At 37.2% G+C, this 21,706-nt stretch overlaps 1 protein-coding gene across 3 annotated transcripts in view; it reads right to left on the reverse strand.

Annotated features, from left to right (window-relative positions):
• PLS3 (plastin 3) overlaps positions 1-21,111 on the reverse strand; it is a gene marked incomplete at both ends in the record, with an annotated part of 46,867 nt that extends 25,756 nt beyond the window's left edge. For 2 of the 3 annotated variants that reach the window (XM_080718689.1, XM_080718688.1), the window contains 2 exons: positions 5,928-6,091; positions 21,039-21,111. In XM_080718689.1, the coding sequence (XP_080574815.1) occupies positions 5,928-6,091; positions 21,039-21,111 (237 nt within the window). The remainder of the gene's footprint in view (positions 1-5,927; positions 6,092-21,038) is intronic. The other variant, XM_080718690.1, reaches the window with a different exon arrangement.
• Between the last annotated feature and the right edge of the window lie 595 nt (positions 21,112-21,706).

Below are 21,706 nucleotides of genomic sequence, written 5' to 3' on the forward strand. Positions count from 1 at the left end.
TAAATGATTATGAATTCAGCTGAAAGATAAATCCAGGTTTGTATACGTCATGGAAAAGTGGAGTAAAGTTCAAACAAACAAAACAAATGTCTCTACTGAATAATATCCTAATTAAATTACTTCCATAGCCTTAGTAAAACTCTTGATGCTTGTGAATGACATGCAAAATTGTAACTAAATTTGTTCATCTTTAATTGTTTTTTTTTTGTTGTTGTTGTTTTAGTGGTACTGGGGTTCCTGGAAACCCTTCTACCCCTGGGCTACACTCCCAGACCTATTTTTTAATATTTTTTTTTGGAAACAGGGTCTCTTAAGCCAGCAAGGCTGGCTTCAAACCTGAGCGAACTTCCTGTCTCCGCCTCCCAAGCAAGGGGATTACAAGTGTGCGCCACCACACCCGGTTAATTGTTTTTTGTGTTTGTTTGTTTTTTCAGCTCTGGGGATGGAACTTACGGACGTACTTATATTTGAGTTATACTCCCATCCATAATTTTTATTCTTTTTATTTATTTCTTTTTTTTTTCATGGTATTGGGGATGGATCCCAGGGGCTTTTCTACCTCTGGGCTATACTCCCGGACCTATTTTATGTTTTTATCTGGAAACAGGGTCTCACTAAGTAACTGAGAGCTGCACTAAGTAGCTGAGGCTGGCTTCAAACCTGTGTGATCTTCCTATCTCAGCCTCCCATGTGCGGGGATTACAAGCATGTACCACCACGCCTGGCTTATTCTTTTCATTTTGAAACAAGTTCTCACTAAGTTGCAGAGGGCCTCACTATGTAGCTGAGGTGGTCTGAGAACCTGCGATTATCACGTGTCTGTCTCCCGAGTACTGGGATTACAAGCATGCTATATGAGCTGAGTGTGATGGGGCATATTTGTAATCCCAGTACTTGGGAGGCGAAGACAGAAGGATCTCAGTTTTGAGGCCAGCCTTAGCAACTTAGTGAAACCCTTTTCCAAATTAAAAAATAAAAAGAGCTGGAGTATACATTGGAGGTAGAATGAACCTGGGTTCAATCCTCAATATCCTCCCCCAAAAAGAGCTGTATGACAGATCCTTTCCTTCCTTCCTTCCTTCCTTCCTCCCTCCCTCCCTCCCAGATTGAACCTAGGGCCTCCCACACGCTAACCACCTGCTTGATCATAGAGCTATTCCCTTAGTCCCTACTATGTAATCATTTTCAAATAAATGATTTCAGTTAAATTTTGACTTTTAGTTTCACAGTATTTTCCTCTGTCCCTTAGAATTTGAAAATGCTTTTTTTTTAAAATATAAGAGAGAATTGAAAATTTGTTTATCCCTTAAAGTGATTCATTGCTTGAGAATTTGCAGTTTTCTTTCTACTTTACTAAAGAAAATGTAGAGTGGATGACAAAAGCTATTTGCATATAAGCTTTGGTTTAACAAGAATCTGAAAAAGTAGAGATAGCACAAGGCTGTCCGCTGTTGTAGAGTCCTCAATGAATCTTTTCAAAGCTGTCGTTGTGATCCTAATGAGGTCACTGTTTTGTGCTGTTTTCCCTCCATGAGGGAGGACTTGCTTTCTCATCTGTGAACAAATTCCTGGTGCAATCTGCTCAGGCAGCTACAACCACTCTTGTTCTAGACATCTTTTTCTCTCTCTTTTGTGGAATATCTGTTCTTATTCCTTCTATAAGTTTCATTGCCTTTTAAAGATCCTCAGCAACTAGCTAATTTTGGGGTTTTGTTTTGTTTTGTTTTTGGTACCAGGAGCTGAACCCAGGGGCATTCTATCTCTGAGTTACATCCCTAGCTTGTTTTATTTATTTATTTATTTAATTTTGAAAAAGAATCTCACGAAGTTGCTGAGGGTTTTGTTAAATTGTTGAGGCTGGCCTCAAACTTCTGATCCTCTGGTATCAGGCTCCCAAATACTGGGATTATATTAGAGTGTCGTGCCTGGCAGCTATTATTATTGTTGTTGTTGTTGTTATGGTGGTGGTACTGGGGTTCCTGGAAACTCTTCTACCTCCGAGCTACACTCCCAGACCTATTTTTTATATTTTATTTGGAAACAGGGTCTCTTAAGCCAGCGCGGCTGGCTTTGAACCTGCGCAATCCTGCTGTCTCCACCTCCCAAACTCGGGGATTACAAGCGTGCGCCACCACGTCCCGGTGCAGGTAACTTCTTTTAATCCCAAAGTTAGTCTGGCACAGGCCCAGGAGGCAAACTGAAACAATGTAGAGGCTTATGATTTAAGAAAGAAAGATTTCAAAAACAATTACAATCAATCAATCAATCAATCAATCAATAAATAAATACTGGCTTCTACTGATTGGGGCTTGTTTCCAAAGTGGCAGGTTTGAATTTTTCCACTTTTGTTTTTGTGGTACTGGGGATTGAACTCATGGGTGCACTGCCATTGAGTTATACCTCCAGCTCTTTTTATTTTTTATTTTATTGTTTTAAATTTTGAGACAAGGTCTCACTAAGTTGCCACGCACTAGCTTTGAACCAGTGTTCCTCCTGTCTCACACTCCCAAATACTGGGATGACAGCATGTGCCACTGCAAATGACTTCGAGTTTTCCCTTTTCAGGAATATGTTTTAGGTTCTAAACTTAGAAAATAATACTGCTTTAAAAAATAGCCAGATAGCTGGGTGTGATGGCACATGTCTATAATCCTAGTACTCTGGAGGTTGAGACAAGAGGATTGCAGGTTCAAAGCCAGCCTCAGCAACTTAGTGAGGCCCTCAGCTACTTAGTGGGAGCCTGTTTCACAATACAAAATAAAACAGGGATGAGGGTGTACTGCAGAGGTAGAATGCCTCTGGGTTCAATCCCTAACACTCTCCCCTCAACACACACACACACACACACACACACACACACACACAGCCTTCTAAGTAGGCCAGATACTTAAGGAGGCTGAGGCAGGAGGATCCCTTGAGTCTATAAATTTGGGTCGGTCTGGATAGCATAGCAAGACCCTAATTTCTAAACCAATAAATAAAAATAAAACGAAAATCAAACCATCATCTCAATAAATAGCACCTATGTAGCATTTACTATATGCCTGGCACTGTTTTAAGCAGTTTACCTATATTATTTCATCAAAGCATTATAACAGGCATTAGAGGGGATTCAAAGGACATTGAGATGCCAATAAGCATCTAAGACCTCAAAAGTCTAAGTCTCTCGCTTCTTTCAGAGCTAGCTTCATTATTGTCACTACAAAAATTAAAATAATTACCTATTTTTAAAACAAATAATGTAACAATTTAAATGTTTTGTAAAAATATATACTAGAACTACTCTGTGAAATACACACATATGCGTGGGCATACGCACAAACATACAAAATGTTATTTTATCTTGGGAGGTCAGTACTATAAGTCTACAAAATGATCAACAACTCACTGTCATTACACTAGAACAGGTTTCTGATTGTGATAATAAGAATTTAACACAAGTCACCTCTGCTCAAAGACATTATTGTCATATCAGCTCTTTCACAACTGAAGGGTAAAATACTATTACCTTGTAAATATAACACCCCAGTAATTTAGTTTGAAAATGCTTAGAAGAAACAAAACCAGATTATTAATTTAATTTTTGCATTTAAGTTTACATACTTTTTTGTGAGTTTTTTCTACCCTATACATATATTCTTCTCCAAAATTAATATAAACTGATTTGTTGCAGCAGCTGAGTGTACAATTAACATCCCTTTAGTCACAATTCAGACCCCAAACAAAAACCTACCATGCAAAAACATGTTTATTTCTCTTTCCTTAAGTTTCCTTAAGGAAACAATCCAGTCCCTGTTTCTTGAATAACTAAGCTCTATTCATGTTTTCTTTCAAAATTTGTAAGATGTTTCATTGATGAGAAAACAGAGGAGAGTGGACAGACATTTGGCTCAGTGCCTATCTTTCCATACAGTCATGGGAGCATCATTCTGAAATTTCAGGTAGGTTCCTTTACTATCCCCTGTAGTTCAAATTCCTTGAATAGCAAGGAAGTAACTGGATACTGGCGATAAAGTCACTTTCTTTATCAGTAACTCATGTTTGTTTGAATTTGAAAAATGAAGGAGTGTAAACATATCAGTTTCTTCTAATTCTAAAACACTAGTTTAATCTAAAATATCCTCATGAATATTTTATTTTTGAAAAATCCCTGGTATTGAGATACTGTATGCATACAAGAATGTGTCCCTTTGAATTTCATTGTGATATACAATCATATCGCACCAATAAAATTGTAAAAAATAATCCCTGGTATTGCCAAAATTATTATGCATATTCTTTGCTTTTAAATAATATACTAAAGTATTTTCAACTCCCCATTTAAAAGCTATATGAAAACTGCAATATTTCAAAATACACAAAATAAAAAATTTCCATGAGGTCATTTTCATTAGACTTTCATAATTTTGTCTTTACCATTACTAGCCTACTACAAAACCTACTGATTTAGGCCTGCTCTTTATAATAGATAAAAAATGATGAGCTGAAAGTTCATCTCAAGCAACCAATTATAGTTAACCACTGCTTTGAGCTGCTTTAAATTCACAATTAAACATGCAACTACAAGGAGAGCAAGTTATCTATACACCAGAGTGCATGCAAGTACTCAAATTGCAAATCAATTGCAACTTACTATTGAACATAGAATTCAAAACAAAAGTCTCTGGCCATAACTGGAGGAAAAAAACGTTGGGAGGAAGTCAGTATTTTAGAAGAAAAATGGTAAAAACTACATCACTGTAAGTATGACACCAGACTAACATCCCCACAAAATGCTAACAGCTAAGTAGACTCATTATCTAGTCAATTTGCTTCTTGACCTCTGGAGTTAATTCTAATTTGAGAGAACATACCAGGCTTTCACTTGCCATTATGAGTGTATTCATTGATGTGAGTTTAGAATTTCAGTTGTCTTGGGGAAAAATAAATCATGGAGGAGAAAGATAGGAATGCTAGGAAGACTGTGACAAATATTAGGTGCTAATTAGTAGTTTGACACATAGTGAAAAGAATGCCTGAATAAAGATCTAGTTAAAGTCAGTCTTGAATTAGTAATAAATAACTGCATAAAACCTTAAGGGTGTTCTTAATTGGTAGAAGCAATATGTATCTCAAGCAATTTCTCAACAAGTACAGACTGAAAATGCCCAAGTCTAGAAACTCTAGACATACTAGATTTACTAGATGAATAGACTTACTAGATTACCTGGCTAGCAGCTAAAATGTTAGGTTTCAATAAAGAACCATGTGCCTGCCACACATTAGATGCTCCAAGCAAATGAGCAAGGAACAATAAAATAGTGCTTGGGAAGTAGACGAATAATGAAATCAGCCTCTGGCCTTAAGAAGCATTCGATGACATGAGGGGAAAAAACACCAAAAAAACCCAACAACAACAACAAAAAATTTTACATGCTTCTTCCAACTAAAAAGATATGCCTTTAACTTTTAATTATCAAAATTATCGCCCTGGAGAAAATGGTACACTTAAATACCACTACTGCAAGAGTGGCAAACATCTTTTTAATCAGAAAGTTCAGCTCAGGAAGCTTTTAAGACTGTGAGTCAGGGTGTATCATTAAAATTGCAATGCATGCTGTTCACTTAGGGAGAGAGAAAGCACACTTTAAAGATGTCATTTAGCACCTTGAAAGATGCCCTATCATGATGCCCCTTGAGGAAACTGTTGACTTCCACAGCAAACACTGTGTTGTATCTCTGTTTCTGTAGCTGTTCTATTTAAAAATTCTTCTGTTCTGTTCAAGTGTCTTGGTGGCTGAAAGAACTAACTAAATTTAGTGGATAAGATGCCAGAAGTGTTACTGGTTATAAGACAGATCTAGCAACTTCATGGTACCTATACAGTAAGATCCCACTAGACAAGGGAACAATCATTACTTCGAATAATTGTGGATTTTCATACTTACATAAACAAATTCATCAAAACTTATCTTTCCATCTTTATTCCTGTCACCATCCAGCATAAGCTTCTGAATAATTTCTCTCACTTTATATCCTGGCAATGGCATATTAGCTTCCTTGAAAAGCTCATGAAGTTCATAGTCACAAATGAATCCGTTGCTGTTGAGATCTTTATAAAAAGAAAAAATTAGGGAAAATAAATTAACTAAATAAGAGTATTTTTCTTCATTTTTGGTTCAGTTTATAAGCTTGCCTAACTACAATTTTTTTCATACTGCTTGTAACCTAAGGGTATTAAAAGGGAAATGCAAATTTTTAACTGAAAAGGTAAGGTTTTACATGATGTATTCTATATATTAAACAATCTCAGAGTGGCAAGCATAAAGAAATCAAATAACAACAAATCCTGGTGAGGATGTGGGGAAAGAGGAACTTTCTTACACTGTTGGTGGGAATGCAAACTAGTTCAACCACTATGGAGATCTGTGTGGAGATTCCCTAAGAAAGGTGGGAATAGATCCACCATATGATCCAGCTATACCACTCCTGGGTATCTTTCCAAAGGGGTTGAATTCAGAGAAATACAGCAACATATGCATACCTATGTTCATAGCAGCACAATTCGTAATAGGCAAAATATGGAACCAACCCAGGTCACCATCAGATGAATGGATAGCAAAACTTTGGGAAATACACACAATGGAATTCTATTCAGCCATAAAGAAGAACAAAATTATATCATTTGCAAGAAGAAGGAAAGTCCTGGAGAACATCATGTTAAGTGAGATCAGCCAAGCACAGAAGGAGAAGGTATATATGTTTCCTCTAATATGCCCAAACTAGGAAACACAGAGGATACCAGTGGGACTCCAGATAATGGAGGGGAAATATCAGCAAAGTTTGAATGGAAAGATAGGAGAGGAGGAAGGCTGATCTTGATTAATGAGGGTCTATATCTGAATATGTGTAAAATTATTAATATGACATGGTTAAACTGGACAACCATTGGTGGGAGGGGGAAGGAGAAAAGGGGGTGGGGGGAGAGGGCACCAAATATAGTTTAAATGTATACCATTTATGTTCAATAAAAATTTGTTAAAAAATAAAGTGAGCCGGGCGTGGTGGCGCACGCTTGTAATCCCCACGCTTGGGAGGCAGAGACAGGAGGATCGCGCTGGTTCGGAGCCAGCCTCGCTGGCTTAAGAGACCCTGTTTCCACGTAAAAAAAGTTAAAAAAGAGGTCTGGGAGTGTAGCCCGTGGGAGTGTATCCCAGAGATAGAAGGGCTTCCAGGAACCCCAGTACCACAAATAAATAAATAAATAAATAAATAAATAAATAAATAAATAAATAAATAAATAAATAAAAACATATAAATAAATAACGTGAGATCAAACTGGTGCAATAAAAAAGAATATTTACCTTAAAATGGCACTATTAATTTTAAGGAAGAATGATTAATGAAACTATTATTAGATCAATTAATCAGAGGACTTCAAAAAAATAATACTTTTGCCAGGCGTGGTGGCGCACGCTTGTAATCCCAGCGCTTGGGAGGCTGAGACAGGAAGATTGCACAAGTTCGAGGCCAGCCTCCGTTACTCAGTGAGGCTCTCAGCAACTTAGTGAGACCCTGTTTCCAAATAAATTATGAAAAATGGGGCTATGGGTGTAGCCTGGAGATAGAAAGCCCCTGGGTTTCACCCCCCAGTGCCACACAAAAAATAATACTATGTACATAAAAAAAAGTCATGGTATAGTCCTATTGTAACTTCTTGGACGTATTGCATTCCTAGTCATTCGTTAGTCTAAAAGAAATTTTAGGACACATTACTAATGCCATTTCAAAGCACACCTGAAATAAAGTGCTGTCCTTCGGGGTTATTTTTTCAAGAGTTAATGTAAATAAACAATCTAAAACAAATATAGAGTTCATGAAAATAATTGCAGTACTGAGTAAAACAGACGCTCAATATAACACTATAAATAACCTCTTTTTGAGCTACCACAGCTTTAAAAGAATACGTATCCAAGTGCTAACTAAATGAATGATACTTATTCTGAAAGTGCTAAAACATGGAGAAAATCCCCTGATCAATGATCAAAAGTTAGTTTATTGAGAAAGATGCCAGGTGGACTCCAGATGTGGCTTTGTGGTCAAGTATCTAACATATGTGAGGCCATGGGATCTACCCCTACTACCACTAAATAAATAAATAAATAAATAAATAAATAAATAAATAAATAAATGGCTAATATTCCAAGCATTGCAACTACTTGAATATGAATATGTATGTGTGTGTTCCCCCTACAAGTTACACCACAGCAATTTTCTTATTTTTTAATCTTGGAACAAGGTCTCACTCTGTTTCTAAGGCTGACATCACATCTGCAATCTTTCTGTCTTATCCTCCTAAGTACTGGGACTACAGGTGTGTGCCACTATGCACCATTAAACTGATCATATTTTTAGTGAATACATATTGACTTTTACTAGTAATATCAAACATGTAAATTAAATTATAATAGAAATAACTGAACAGAGAAAGCCTCTCTCACTCAAGGCCCACATCCTGTCTCTCTCTGATCGGCTCATGCTGAAATTCTTTTCTAAAACGGCAACCAAGAACCCAACCAAATATGAGTTCCTGTGTGGAGGAGTCAACCCCATCAACCCCTGACATTTCTGGCACCTAACATGGGGCTTTCAGAAGCACTGACTTTGAATAACAAAAGAAAACCCTTTAAAGTGTGCAAAATTGCAAGATCATGGGTAATTCAGTATCTATTCCTGAGAACTTATCCCGTCTGTGCATATTAAATAAGTGGAAGGCAGAAAACATAGAGAAAAAAAGAGTAAACTAGTTTTTGTTACCTGGCTTGGCCCTAGTGCAAATTAGAGATTTGTTATGTAAATGGGAAAGAAAATGGGCAAAGATCTAAGTATTTGGGGTCTACACTACTTCCGTGAAATAAATACTTAAGGATGTCTGATGTGGAATCTTCTTTATGGCTACAAGTAGCCACCTGAATCAATTAATTCAGGGTCAGCCATGACTGGTAGAGCTTACCCCAGACACTCTCTGCTTTATACGCTTCCATGTTTGTGTTCTGTATTCTTTATTATTCACTGTCATAAGACAGGTATCTGTAATAGGTTGCATTTTGATATCTGGAACTTTAAATCTGGCACTATATTTAGTAAATATCTGTAACTCCCTTGTCCCTATTGCTGGCAATACAATGCCTGGCAAATTAAAGGTATGAGATATTAAAAATAATTGAACAGAAAAACGAGTCAAGATGATTACAACACGGTTCAAGGAAATGTATTGTGAAAAAGTAGTCTATTTGATACATTACATAAAACTCTATAAGGTTCAGTTTTGGTGACTGAGAATACCAATAACAGATAGTCTTGTATTTAAAAAGCTCACATTCTAATGGCAATTAATAAATAACATATAGCAGGAGATAAGACGATGAAATATAATAAGTGCTATGAAGAAAAATAAAGGAAGGTATAAGGGTTAAACCAGGAGCTATTTTTCCCCTCAAAGACATTCATAAATGGGTAGAGGCCAGAGAGACTCCTAAATATCTTACAATGCACACAAGTGCCCCGTACTGTGCCACAAAGAATTATGGAGCTCAAAATGTAAATCGTGTTGGAAGATGAGTAAGGATGAGTTATAGTGACATTGGAGGGAGTGGGATATGTGCTATTTATTTTTTATTTTTTTTTGGTGGTACTGGGGTTCCTGGAAGCCCTTCTAACTCCGGGCTACACTCCCAGACCTATTTTATATTTTTTTTAAAATTTGGAAACAGGGTCTCTTAAGCCAGCGAGGCTGGCTCCGAACCAGCGCGATCCTCCTGTCTCCGCCTCCCAAGCGCAGGGATTACAAGTGTGCGCCACCACGCCCGGCTAGATATGTGCTATTTAGACAGAATAGTCAAGGAGTTATCACAGTACCTGATTTCAAATTATACTACAGAGCTAAAATAACAAAAGCAGCCTGGATCTGGCACAAAAACAGGAACATTGGCCAATGGAGTGGAATAAGATACACAAAACAAATCTACATTCTTAAAGTTAGTTGATTTTTGACAAAGGTGCAAAAACATACATTGGAGAAAAGACAAACTTTTCAACAAATTGCTTAGAAAACTAGATATTCATATGTAGAAGAATGAAATTAGACACCTATCTCTTACCTTGGACAAAAGTCAACTCAAGATTAATAAAAGACCTAGAAATCAGACCATAAACTATGCAATTACTAGAAGAAAACATAGGATGGACTCTCTAGTATATAGGCACTGGTAGTGACTTCATTTCTCAATGAAATCTTCAAAGCTCAGGAAATACTACATTTTTATCAATATATTTTAACAAAGAATCAATAAACGGGATGACATCAACTTAAAAATCTCTGCATAGCAAAGGAAACAAGAGTCTAAAGAGAAGAAAATCTTTGCCAGCTACTCCTCTGATAGAGGACTAGTATCTAGAATATATAAAGAACTCAAAATACTCAACACTAAAAAAAACAATAAAAATGGGCAATTGAACTGAATAGGCACTTCTCAAAAAGAAGAAATGCAGTTGGCCAGTACATATTTAAAAATGTTCACCATCCTTAGCAATCAGTTAAAGGCAAAGCATACCTACATCGAAGCCGGGAGTGGTAGTGCAGGCCTGTAATCCCAGGACTTGGGAGGTGAGACAGGAGGATCACAGGTTCAAGAACATCCTCAGCAACTTACAGTGAGGGCCTCTGCGCAATTTAGTGAGACCCTTATTCAAAATAAAAATATTTACATTTGCAGCTGCATAATCTTTTCTGGCACCATGTGAGGCACTTCTGTGCACTGTAAGATATTTAGCTGTGTAAAGTTAAATTATAAAGCTACTATAAGGTATAGCTCAGAGACAGATTATCCCTGGGTTCAATCTTTAGTACCACACACAAAAGCGACATAAAGTCAGAATATTATAATTACAAAAGTATATCCACATTTAAAACATTATTCATAGTAGCCAAATTATGGAACCAACCCATATGTCCATCAATAGATAAAATTGTGGTATACACTCACAATGGAATTATACTCAGCCATAAAGTACAAAATTATGTCATTTGCAGCAAAATGGATAGAACTAGAGAATATAATGCCAAGTGACATTAGCCAGTCATAAAGCCAAGACCCCTACTGTAACTGGGGAATGGGATAAAATGAAATAGATCAAGAACTGTGTATATATATGTTTTTATCACTTGAACTTTTTAGACTTTTTTCCCCCCCAGCTCTGCCACTGACCTAAATCCTCAACTCCTTTTTTCATTTTTGTATTAGGTACTTAACCCAAGGCCTTCTTTCAAGTACATCCCCAGCCCTTTTTATATTTTTATTTTGAAACAGAGTTTTACTAAGATGCTGAGGCTGCCACTGAACCTGTGATCCTTCTGTCTTCTTTCAAGTAGTGAGATTACAGACATGCACCACCCTGCTCAGCACCAATTTTCTTTATAAAGTTAACATGGAGATCAGTACTAGGGTCTGGGATCTAGGTGTGCCATAGAGAAAGAGGTACACACCATAGCTGAAGAAACACACAGCGGGATTTAATTTCAACATGGCTACTAAATTGCATGTTACCTCTCCAGGTCTTAGTGTTCTCATCTGTAAGAGGAATGCTTTGAGCCAAACATTTGAACAAAGGTTCTTTTGGGCCCTATCGCACTCTGATACTAAATCAGAATACGCAGGAGTTCACAACCTCTTCCGCTCACATATATACTTTTGAAAAAGTGAGATAGAATAATGATTCTCTCTCTCTCTCTCTCTCTCTCTCTCTCTCTCTCTGTATGTATGTATGTTTTTACTGGAGACTGAACGATTGAACCCAGAAGTATCCTACCTCCAAGCTACACCCCCAGCCCTATTGTTATTCCATATTTTGAAGCAGACTCTCACTAAGTTGCTGAAGCTGACCTTGAACCTGCGATCCTCCTGTCTCAGCCTCCCAAGTGCTGAGATTACAGGAGTATTTCATTCCATCTGATTTAATGACGTCTATTAAAAACAGATGTAGAGTGATAACATTCTGAACACTACTATACCTCATTACCTAAATATTCTTTCATTCTTTTTGTTTTGCAATACTAGGGATTGAACCCAGGGGCATTCTACCTCCAAGCTACACCGCCAGCCCTATTTTTATTCCTTATTATGAAGCAGAGACTAAGTTGTGGAGGGCCTCGTAAGTAGCTGAGGCTGGCTGCAAACCTGCGATCCTCCGGTCTCAATTTCCCAAGTACTGGGATTACAAGTGTGTGCCACCATGCTCAGCTATTTATAATATCTTTAGAGAAAGAGATTACTCCGTATAACTCTCAAAAATTTTCCTAGTTTAGTGGTTTATTTACTGAAAAATACTTCAAAATGTATTTTCCTTTTTTCTAACTTCTGAAATAGCGTAATTGAGTATAACCTTTCATTGCACTTTAGATCTGGAATATAATAGGCACTCAGTAATTATTCTTTCATATTCTCAGTAATATAATACAAGTGGAAGGTGGAGAGATTTTAATCTAAATATTGGGAACATACAATATACTTAAAGCTCCATGAAAACTGACCAAGGCCCTGAGAGTCCATCCAGCAGTGTATTTGTATTAGATAGGAAAAGGGGTCTGGGTAAAAAAGGAAGAACTACCGTTTGCATAAACTGTCTCTTCCATAACCTCTCTTGACCATTAATTAGAAGACAGCTTACTGATGTGATTAAAAGATGCCAGGAAGTAGCCACCCAAAATATAACTAACGTAAAATAACCACATGCGGAAATGCCATTTCTAAGTAAGGGCAGTAATAATATGCTTGTAGTAAAGGACAGAAAAACTTAAAAGGCGGTTGAAGAAATAAGAATTTGTTATTACATGACAATCTTCCTTATTAGGTTGTACAGCTTTTTTGTGTGTATGTGGCACTGGGGATAGAATCTAGGGCCTTGCTCATGCTAGACATTCTACCACTGAGCTACCACACAGTCCTGCATAGTGTGTGGCACCTTCTTTCTCTCCCTCTCTTTTTGTGGTACTGGAGATTGAACCAGGAGGTATTCCAACCTTGTGATATACCCCCAGACCTATTTATTTATTTATTTATTTATTTATTTATTTATTTATTTATTTATATTTTGGTGGTATTGATATGCCCAGATCCATTTTTTTTTATATTTTATTTTGAAACAGGGTCTCACTAAGTTGCTGAAAGCCTCACTAAGTAGCTGAGGTTGGCTTCGAACCCTTGCGATCCTCCTCTCTCAGTCTCCCAAGGGCAGGGATTACATGCATGCGCCATCACGCCCGGCACAGCTCTTGATAAAAGTTCCTTTAAATCTCCTCTCCCATCCTAGTACATAGCACAGTGGTTCACATATAGCAAGCAATGCAAATAAATGTCTGTAAAATCGCTGTTTCTCGGGCATTGACCAGAGAAAGAATGCTCTAATCCTAGACGAGTGTTTGAAAACCTAAACAATGCTGACAAAAATACAGAAATAGTGCTAAAATGACTGAATGGTAATTCATCAGGAAACCAAAACTTGACAGAAATATCCCTTAAATAACATTCAATCTCATTCCCTTTGTTCTAATCCTGTCTCCACCCAGTAGCCTTCAGATCTGTAATTTGGTTTTCTAAGTGAACACACCCACCAAGGAGGGCCCCAGTGGACAAGCAGGCATGGCCATCAGGTCAGGTCTCTTTCCCCAAGTGCAAACCTGCCTCGGCTTTATTAAGAAATACCATTAGGCAGGTGCGGTGACATGCCTAAAGTACCTACTACTCCGGAGGTTGAGGCAGGAGCATGGCTTAAGCCCAGGAGTTTGAGGCCACCCCGGGCAACATAGCAAGTCCCAGTCTCAAAAGAAAAAGCAAAAGGAAAGTTTTGTCTGAGTCACTCTCCAGTGCAAAAGGAGTATCTGCTCTGTCACAGGCACTGAGCTAGAAACCAATGATATAGCAATTAATCAGACACAACCTCTGGGTTGTATTTGAAACTGTGGCTTCCAAATCCTGGTAAAAATTCTGAGGCAACTGGGAGATCTATTCTTTAACTTTCCTAAGATGAGAAGAACGTGTGTCATCATTTTAAATTTCTACCTATTCTGCTCATCTCCTATATTTTATCAGCAGGCATTAATCCAGTTTATACTAACTCCTGTGATAAAAGGCATTTGGGTGTTAATAAATTATCAAGCCTTTCTTAGAGCTCCTAAATCATGTATTCTGAAGAAAATCATTTCAATTCCACTAAGAAGGCAGAGGGAGCCTAAAACGGCAGCTAGCAATTAATTTTACAAAATCTCCCAGCTGGGAAAGTACTTGAGAAACAAATAGTGTGCAATTATTTTTAGAGTGTTATGCTAATTTTATGTCCAATCCCCAGTCAAACAAAACAAAACAAAAAAACACTTTCTTAAGCAGTAAGAGAGGTTTGATGAGCTTTTGAAAGGCCAGAAAATGAGGTACCATAATGGTATGTCTCATCAGTGACTTTATCAATCTGGGGCTCAAACCACATTTTATGGTGAATTTTTCCTCTTCTGACTTTTGACATAACATGAAAATTTAGTAACAAATGGACCCAGAAAAACACAGACCTAGACTGGAAGCAGTTTTAACTACTGGAAAGCAAAATCACAACCATCAGGAACCTTTCTGTTTTCATTAAAGTCATAGATATTCTGGAATCCCTTTTTGGTTCATGTGGCATGTCTAAGCATATATTAGACTGAGGATAAAAAGGCTTTGCATTCTCTAGCATTGTATTTACAACCAGCCTAGATTATCCAGAGCAGTCTCAATGTTTCTGCTGTCATATGTCTCAACTTTGGGTTCAGAAAACATGGTCACAATATGCATAGACATTAATAAGGGGCAGGAAAAAGAACTGCCAACTAACAAAATTCTGACAGGAAATAAAGAGCTCATTTTTTGTGTATATGGTACTGGGGATTGAACCCAGAGGGGGTCAACCTCTGGGCTATACCCCCAGCCTTTTTAAACTTATTTATTTATTTATTTTTGAAACAGAGTCTCACTGGGTTACTGAGACTACTAGTCTTGAACTGGAAATCCTCCTGTCTCAGCCTCTCAAATACTGGGATTGCAACTGTAATTCCACCATGCCAAGCTAAGAGTTCACTTTTTATTAAATTGACTAAGTGTTATTTAAAAAATGATAAGCTGGGTGTAGTTTTGCATACCTTTAATCTCAGTACTTGGGAGGCTGAGACAGGAAGGTCATAGGTGTTAGGCCAGCCTCAGCAACCTAGTGAGACCCTGGTTCCAAATAAAAATAAGGTAGGGCTAAGAGTCTAGCTCAAAGGTATGATGTTCCTGGGTTCAATCCTTAGTACCACAAAAAAGAAAAACAACAACTCAAACCTCCCTTATACTTAAAAATATCACTAGGAGGCTTCCAATACTGCACCAGCCAGACAATCTTTGGCTACTGTATTCATCAGAAAACTGGCTGTTACAAGGAATTCTCTGTCTCTTTCTCAGATGACACATGTAAGTTCACATCTGCATTTTGTTTTCAAAGAAATCCCATTATTCTCTTTACTAAGTATTATTTTAAATGCCAGTTACCTCCCCCGACACCCTCCCCAAAGTAACCTCAAAGTAAATAAACTTATTATACAGCCATGTTCCTGCAGAAGTTTGAATCACACCAAGAATGCATATCCTTAAAAGGAAATGTTTTCCCTCCCCTTGCATCCTGTTATTTAAGCTATTTTAAGTACTTGTCTGGAGAAAGCTGAGCCAGAATTCAAGTGGTTTTGATTTTAGCTGCTGTTTTACACTGTCCTTGCCCAGGTGGTGTGTGAGGCAATCTATCACTTCAAACACATCTTTTGGGGTGCTACATGGTCTTATAAATCTAACAGTAAGAAAGACTAGGACTTCCTTTGACCATCAGGTAGCAGGGGGTTATGCTTTAAGCATCCTTGAGTCTGTCTAAATGCAGTCATTCTTTATAAAGAGGTCTACTATGGCACACCCTCATCTGCAGCACACATGTGTCCTCTTTAACCCACTTGGGACAGTGCTCAATAGGACTTAAAGGGAAAAAAATCAAGAGCAGGCATATATCCATTCAGAAAAGCTGGGTTTAAAAGTTCAATTTAGTTATACCAATACAGTACACAAATTTTTAGCCCTATAAAAAAGTAATAGAAATCTAGATATACAATAATGGATTCATATACACATGACCTTGAATGCCCACGAAAGCACACAAAATATTAATTTGAAAGACTTGGCTAAAAGACTTGTAAAGAAATATTTAGATGGTATTCCAAGCTAAGATTTAAGCAGTAAAGCCAAGCTTTCATTAGGCATTTAAACTTCAGAAAAGGCAGCTCTTAAACATCTCCAGATGCTCAGCTAAACATGGGGCTGGTTTTTTACAGCTTATACTTTTTGAGGTAGCCCACTCCTCAAAACAATACAAGAGGCAGTTTAATGAATCCCAGCTAAGGGTAGACGAGAGCTTTCTACATTAGAATTCAGCAGTGGATTCCCAAAGATGGAGGTCAACTACAGCTGAACACTGGACAAGTTTTGAGGGCTAAGATCAGGCAATCAAAAACGTAGTTTACTGAGCCAGGGACTTGGTGTCATATCAATGTAATCTCCGAATAAGTAGGCTGAGACAGGAAGACCGAAGATTGGAGGCCAGCCTCTACAACTCAGTGAGACCCTCAGTAACTGTAATTCCAGCACTTCGAAGGCTGAAATAGGAGGATCACAGGTTGAAAGTCAACCTCAGTGATTTAGTAAGTGCTTCAGCGAACTATCCATACCCTTTTTCTAAATAAAAACTAAAATCAGGCTTAGAGGTAGAACTCCCCTGGGTTCAATCCCCAGTACCATGAATGAATGAATAAATATAATAATTAAAAATCCCCACATACACATTCACATCACTGTGTTTCCCCATAAAAAGCTCTTGCTCTCACCCAAATATGTATACTCTTATTTTAACACTATCGATGCATGGTTTTCAGGCTATCCCAATATATCCATTACTCCTATTGTTCCATATATAATTAACCAGACGTTAAAGCAAAACAGTACTGGTTAATTTATTCATTTTTTAGTTGGACCATAGTTTTTATATTCAAGGCACAATTAAGCAAATGTGCACTGTTATAGCTTTATTCAATACTCAAAGTACATTTGACCAAACCACGATGTTTTTCTGTGGCAGCATCCCGATGTGGTTTTATATACTAGAGAATATCAACTAATTGGAAACAACTCAACTTCCTGGGATGAGAGAAATCTGGTACAGCTAAAATCACCACAACCAAAATTTTTTGGCTTCGTTTGGTGGGCAACCTCAAAGGAATACACCCACACTATTCCTAGTTACTTCAAAAACTCTTTATTCTCCTATTTCAAAAGTGTTGAATCTTACATTTAAAAAAACTTTAGTGCTTAGGAGAGAAAGAATTCAGACTTTAACGGAAGTGTTTGTAGGGCTAAAACAAAACTCAAAAGATTTATGTTACCTAAATTTGTCTTTGTGGCAAGTAATAATCTCAATGACCACTAGTTTCCACAGCAGGATTCAAGTTTTCAAATGTGAAAGACGTTTTCTAGCTGGTAAAACATTCACTTCTAAGTTTCAGAAGTTTTATTTACTCGTCTTTTTTTTTTTTTTTTTGGTGCGTGGAACCTAGAGGCCAATATGACTTACAACCCCACCCTATTTTAATTGTTTTCTTTTGATACAGGGTCTTGCCAAGTTGCTCAGTCCTGCTAAATTGCCGAGACTGGCCTTGATCCTCCTGTCTCAGACTCTCAAATATGGGGATTATAGGCCTGTGCCACAATGTCCAGTTTTTTTTATTCCTCTTTAGAAAGAAGTTGTAGAGAATGGCAACATTTAAATTAAAACAGAAACATTATTAAGTAGAAAAAATGAGAGCCAAGGCTTTTGCCTATGCCAAGGGAAGCACTGGAAACAATTGTTGAGAAAATTAAAATAATTACATGAGATTGGAGTGTAAAACCAAGCAGGTGCAGAAAGGAAGAAAAAGGAGAACTTTAAATCTTAATACTCAATTTATTGCTAGTAAAAAGAGTTTCAAAGCAGCATTAATTGATTGAACAAAACCTGTGATTAGTGGTAATTACAGAGATGTTTTCCTGCACACTGTGATTTTGCTGAATTTCTAAGGAGATAATCAAGACTATTATTGTTAATAGATGGGGGAAATCATAATGATTACCATATTTTGTCACAATTGAACTGAGGCAAATTCATATTCCTTACCACCCCCAAATAAAAAACAATTGTCCTTGACAAGGAAGTAAGTAATAGAGCCTGTTTTTAAAATAAAAGTTCCCTTGAATAAAAAATTAAATTTCCGTAACACCTTTGACTGTTGCCTGAGGGCTCTGTAACTAATGTCAACTAAAAACTACAAAGATTTTTAAGGAAATCAAAAGATTCAGCTGGGGCTTTTAATGAGTTTCTAAAGGACAGACTATACACAAGCCTTTATTATGCTGAAAAAAATTACAAATTTTATGTGCTGCAATGTAATGGTTAAACATTTAATAATAAATTCCACTCTTATGAAAATCTTCATAACCAAGGCCCTTGTGTATAACTGATAATGACAAAATCCCAGTGCTTCAAAAGACTGGGTATTGTTTTTTTGGGATTCAATCAATTTAAATATTTATTGAGGAGCTAACGTGTGCAACACTGTGGTAGATACTCAGAGGAGAATACAAAAGAATAATGTTCATATGGCCAAAAATTTTGGACTCTAGAATTTGTATTTACAGCATATGTGTTATTTAGCATTTGTATATAAAAATATATGCAGTGGTAGGGAATTCAGTAAGACTCACTGCCCTGTCTCCTACATTTAGAAAGCTGTTTGCCTACCCTAAACTCTGCTTAACAATAGTTCCACAATGACCCTTTTCTGCAGTTAAACTTCAAATTGACCTCTTACTACAGTTTAACCCTGTTTCCTCCATGGAGATAACTGGTCAACTCTCTATTATTATGCTTTCAAGGAACAATTAAGCGTGTGTGTGTGTGTGTGTGTGTGTGTGTGTGTGTGTGTGTGTGGTACTGGGGTTCCTGGAAGCCCTTCTACCTCCAGGCTACACTCTTCAGACCTATTTTATATTTTTTTTATTTGGAAACAGGGTCTCCTAAGCCAGCACGCGTGGCTGGCTTCGAACCTGTGCGATCCTCCTGTCTCTGCCTCCCAAGTGCAGGGATTACAAGCTTGCGCTACCATGCCCTGCACAATTAAGCTATTTTACTGAGAAAAGTTGCAGGAGGTATATAATATCTGATTTAGTTTCCATCTTTAAGAAACATTGTACATAAAACATTTCCAAGTTGCTGCTCCTGAAGTCAAGACCCTATTCAACAACAAACATTTATTTCAGTATGCCAGGCACTGTAGATTAAACAATTACATTACTAAGGCATGGTCCCTACCCCAAAAGTGTATTCGTAAAGAAATATTCAACCTGCCCTAACCTTGAAATATGAAAATAAATAAAATAGGAGTTTCAAAGAAAATGCATTCCTAAAACAATTATGATAAAACTATTAGGAAAGAATAATGACAGAGAAAAACGGGGGAAAATACATATTTTACAACCCCAAACTCACTTGCTGTTTTTATAATCTAGTATCAGATTATGTAGTATTTTTTTTTACAGTAAGTGGTATCTATATGGCAAATTTTCTGCTTTTCACGTGCACGTACAAAACCGTATTAGACTTAGAACAATTCAGCTTCTTTGAGTTAGAATTCTGAAGGTATTATGACTATTCACTCTGGCTGGGGGTTATTATTCTTCCCAAGGCATCTGTTATTTTAAATGACTTCATAGAAAATATTGATAAATATTGGAATAGAGATGTAACCTTCCTCTCTTTTCATAATGGGATTTTTCAGCACAGATCTAAGAATAAATTCAGATTTAAATAACAAATCATTGTGACCTAACTTTATACCTTTAACTCTAGGAGAAAACAAATAGTAACAGCCCACATCTCTAAGCACATGTTTAATCATGCAGATATACACATCAATAGTTCTTACTGTGTTTTCTCCTTATCTTCTACAGGCTTGATCCAAACATTGATCTTTGGAATATAAATACTATACCTTTCTTCCATAATGACTCAATTATAAGACACGTTTTATGATGTTAAAAGAGAAAAAAACATGGCATGCTATGCCTTCCTATCTTAGAGAGTGTGTGTGGGGGCTAGGAACCCAGGGCCTTACGCATATTGAGCAAGGCTCTACCACTGAGCTACACCCCCAGCCCTTATGCTATAATTTAATGGGAGAAGTAGAACAATCTACTTTCTCTTAAGACAGGGAACATCCCAGACAAAGGAAATAAGGCTAAGATAATTAGATAAGAATCAAAAAACCATCATCACTGTTTTCAAGGGTAGCACATCCCTTTAGGAATATGGTCAAAGAAGCCAGGCATGGTGGCGCATGCTTGTAATCCCAGCATTCAAGAGGCTGAGACAGGAGGTTTGTGGTTCGCAAACAGCCTCAACTACTTAGTGAGGCCGTTCACAACTTAGTGAGACCCTGTTTCAAAATAAAAATAAAAAATAGGGCAGGAGGTGTAGCTCGGAGGTAAAATGCCCCTGGGTTCCATCTCCAGGCAACCACCCCCCCAAAAAAAAGGAATATGGTGAAAAAAACAAATTCTCTCCTCAAAACAAACAAACAAAACCAAAAACCAAACATGTCACCCAAAACACAACATGTGTCCTAAAATTGGCAGGAGCCACAGCAGCCGCCACTTACTTACTGGGGTCCAGAACTAAAAATCACTGACCATATTAAATACTAAATATAACTAGAAATAACTCAATATTAAATGTACCTTCCAAAACTTGATCCCATCTATTTGAACTCTCTTGCCCTAAGGCTCATGACTAACCAATCATGCAATATTTTAGAGAAATAACTTTGACAACAAAGATTGCGTTCCTGTAGTTATACTAAAAAACATACTCACCAACTTTTGCAAAGGCCTCTTTGAGTTCATCGAGCTCATCTTTAGAAATTTGAGTGGTGGCCATCTCATCCATTTAAAGACCTAATGAGGAGCCAAAAAGGTTTCAGATTTGTAAACGTTTGTGATGAATATAATAGAATATATTATAAGCACTCTTGTTAAATTCTCATTTAGGAATAATGTAAACAGAATTACAAACTACTAAAACAATCTTAATATGCTGTTATATCTGTGGCTATACCCATTAAAAAAAAAGTATCAAAAGTTATTCAGGAAAAAAATATTTCTGGGTTTGCTTCTTTTTATAGTAGTACCAATGATCAAACCCAGGGCCTGGCACATGCTATTCAAGCACTCTACTACTGAGCTACAAACATAGTCCTGAATATTCCTTTTAAGGACAAAATCTTAAGTTATGTTCAGAGTGTAAAAAAAAAGGACAAGGTACCCAGCAATGACAGGAAATAGATGCATAATAGAAATCCTTGGTTATATTGCCAAAACTAAAGGTCAAAGTTACTTGACCAGATGATTCATGGGTATCATTTTTCCATCAAGCCACTTTCACATCCTTTCTCTGAAGATACTGATTTTAAAAATAGCATATTTATGTCTATCAATCAATCACTTCCATTAAGGGAGGGGTCAAGCGGGGCATGGCGGCACAC

This window comes from Muscardinus avellanarius (genome assembly GCF_963383645.1).
Source record: "Muscardinus avellanarius genome assembly, chromosome: X".
Taxonomy (NCBI): domain Eukaryota; kingdom Metazoa; phylum Chordata; class Mammalia; order Rodentia; family Gliridae; genus Muscardinus; species Muscardinus avellanarius.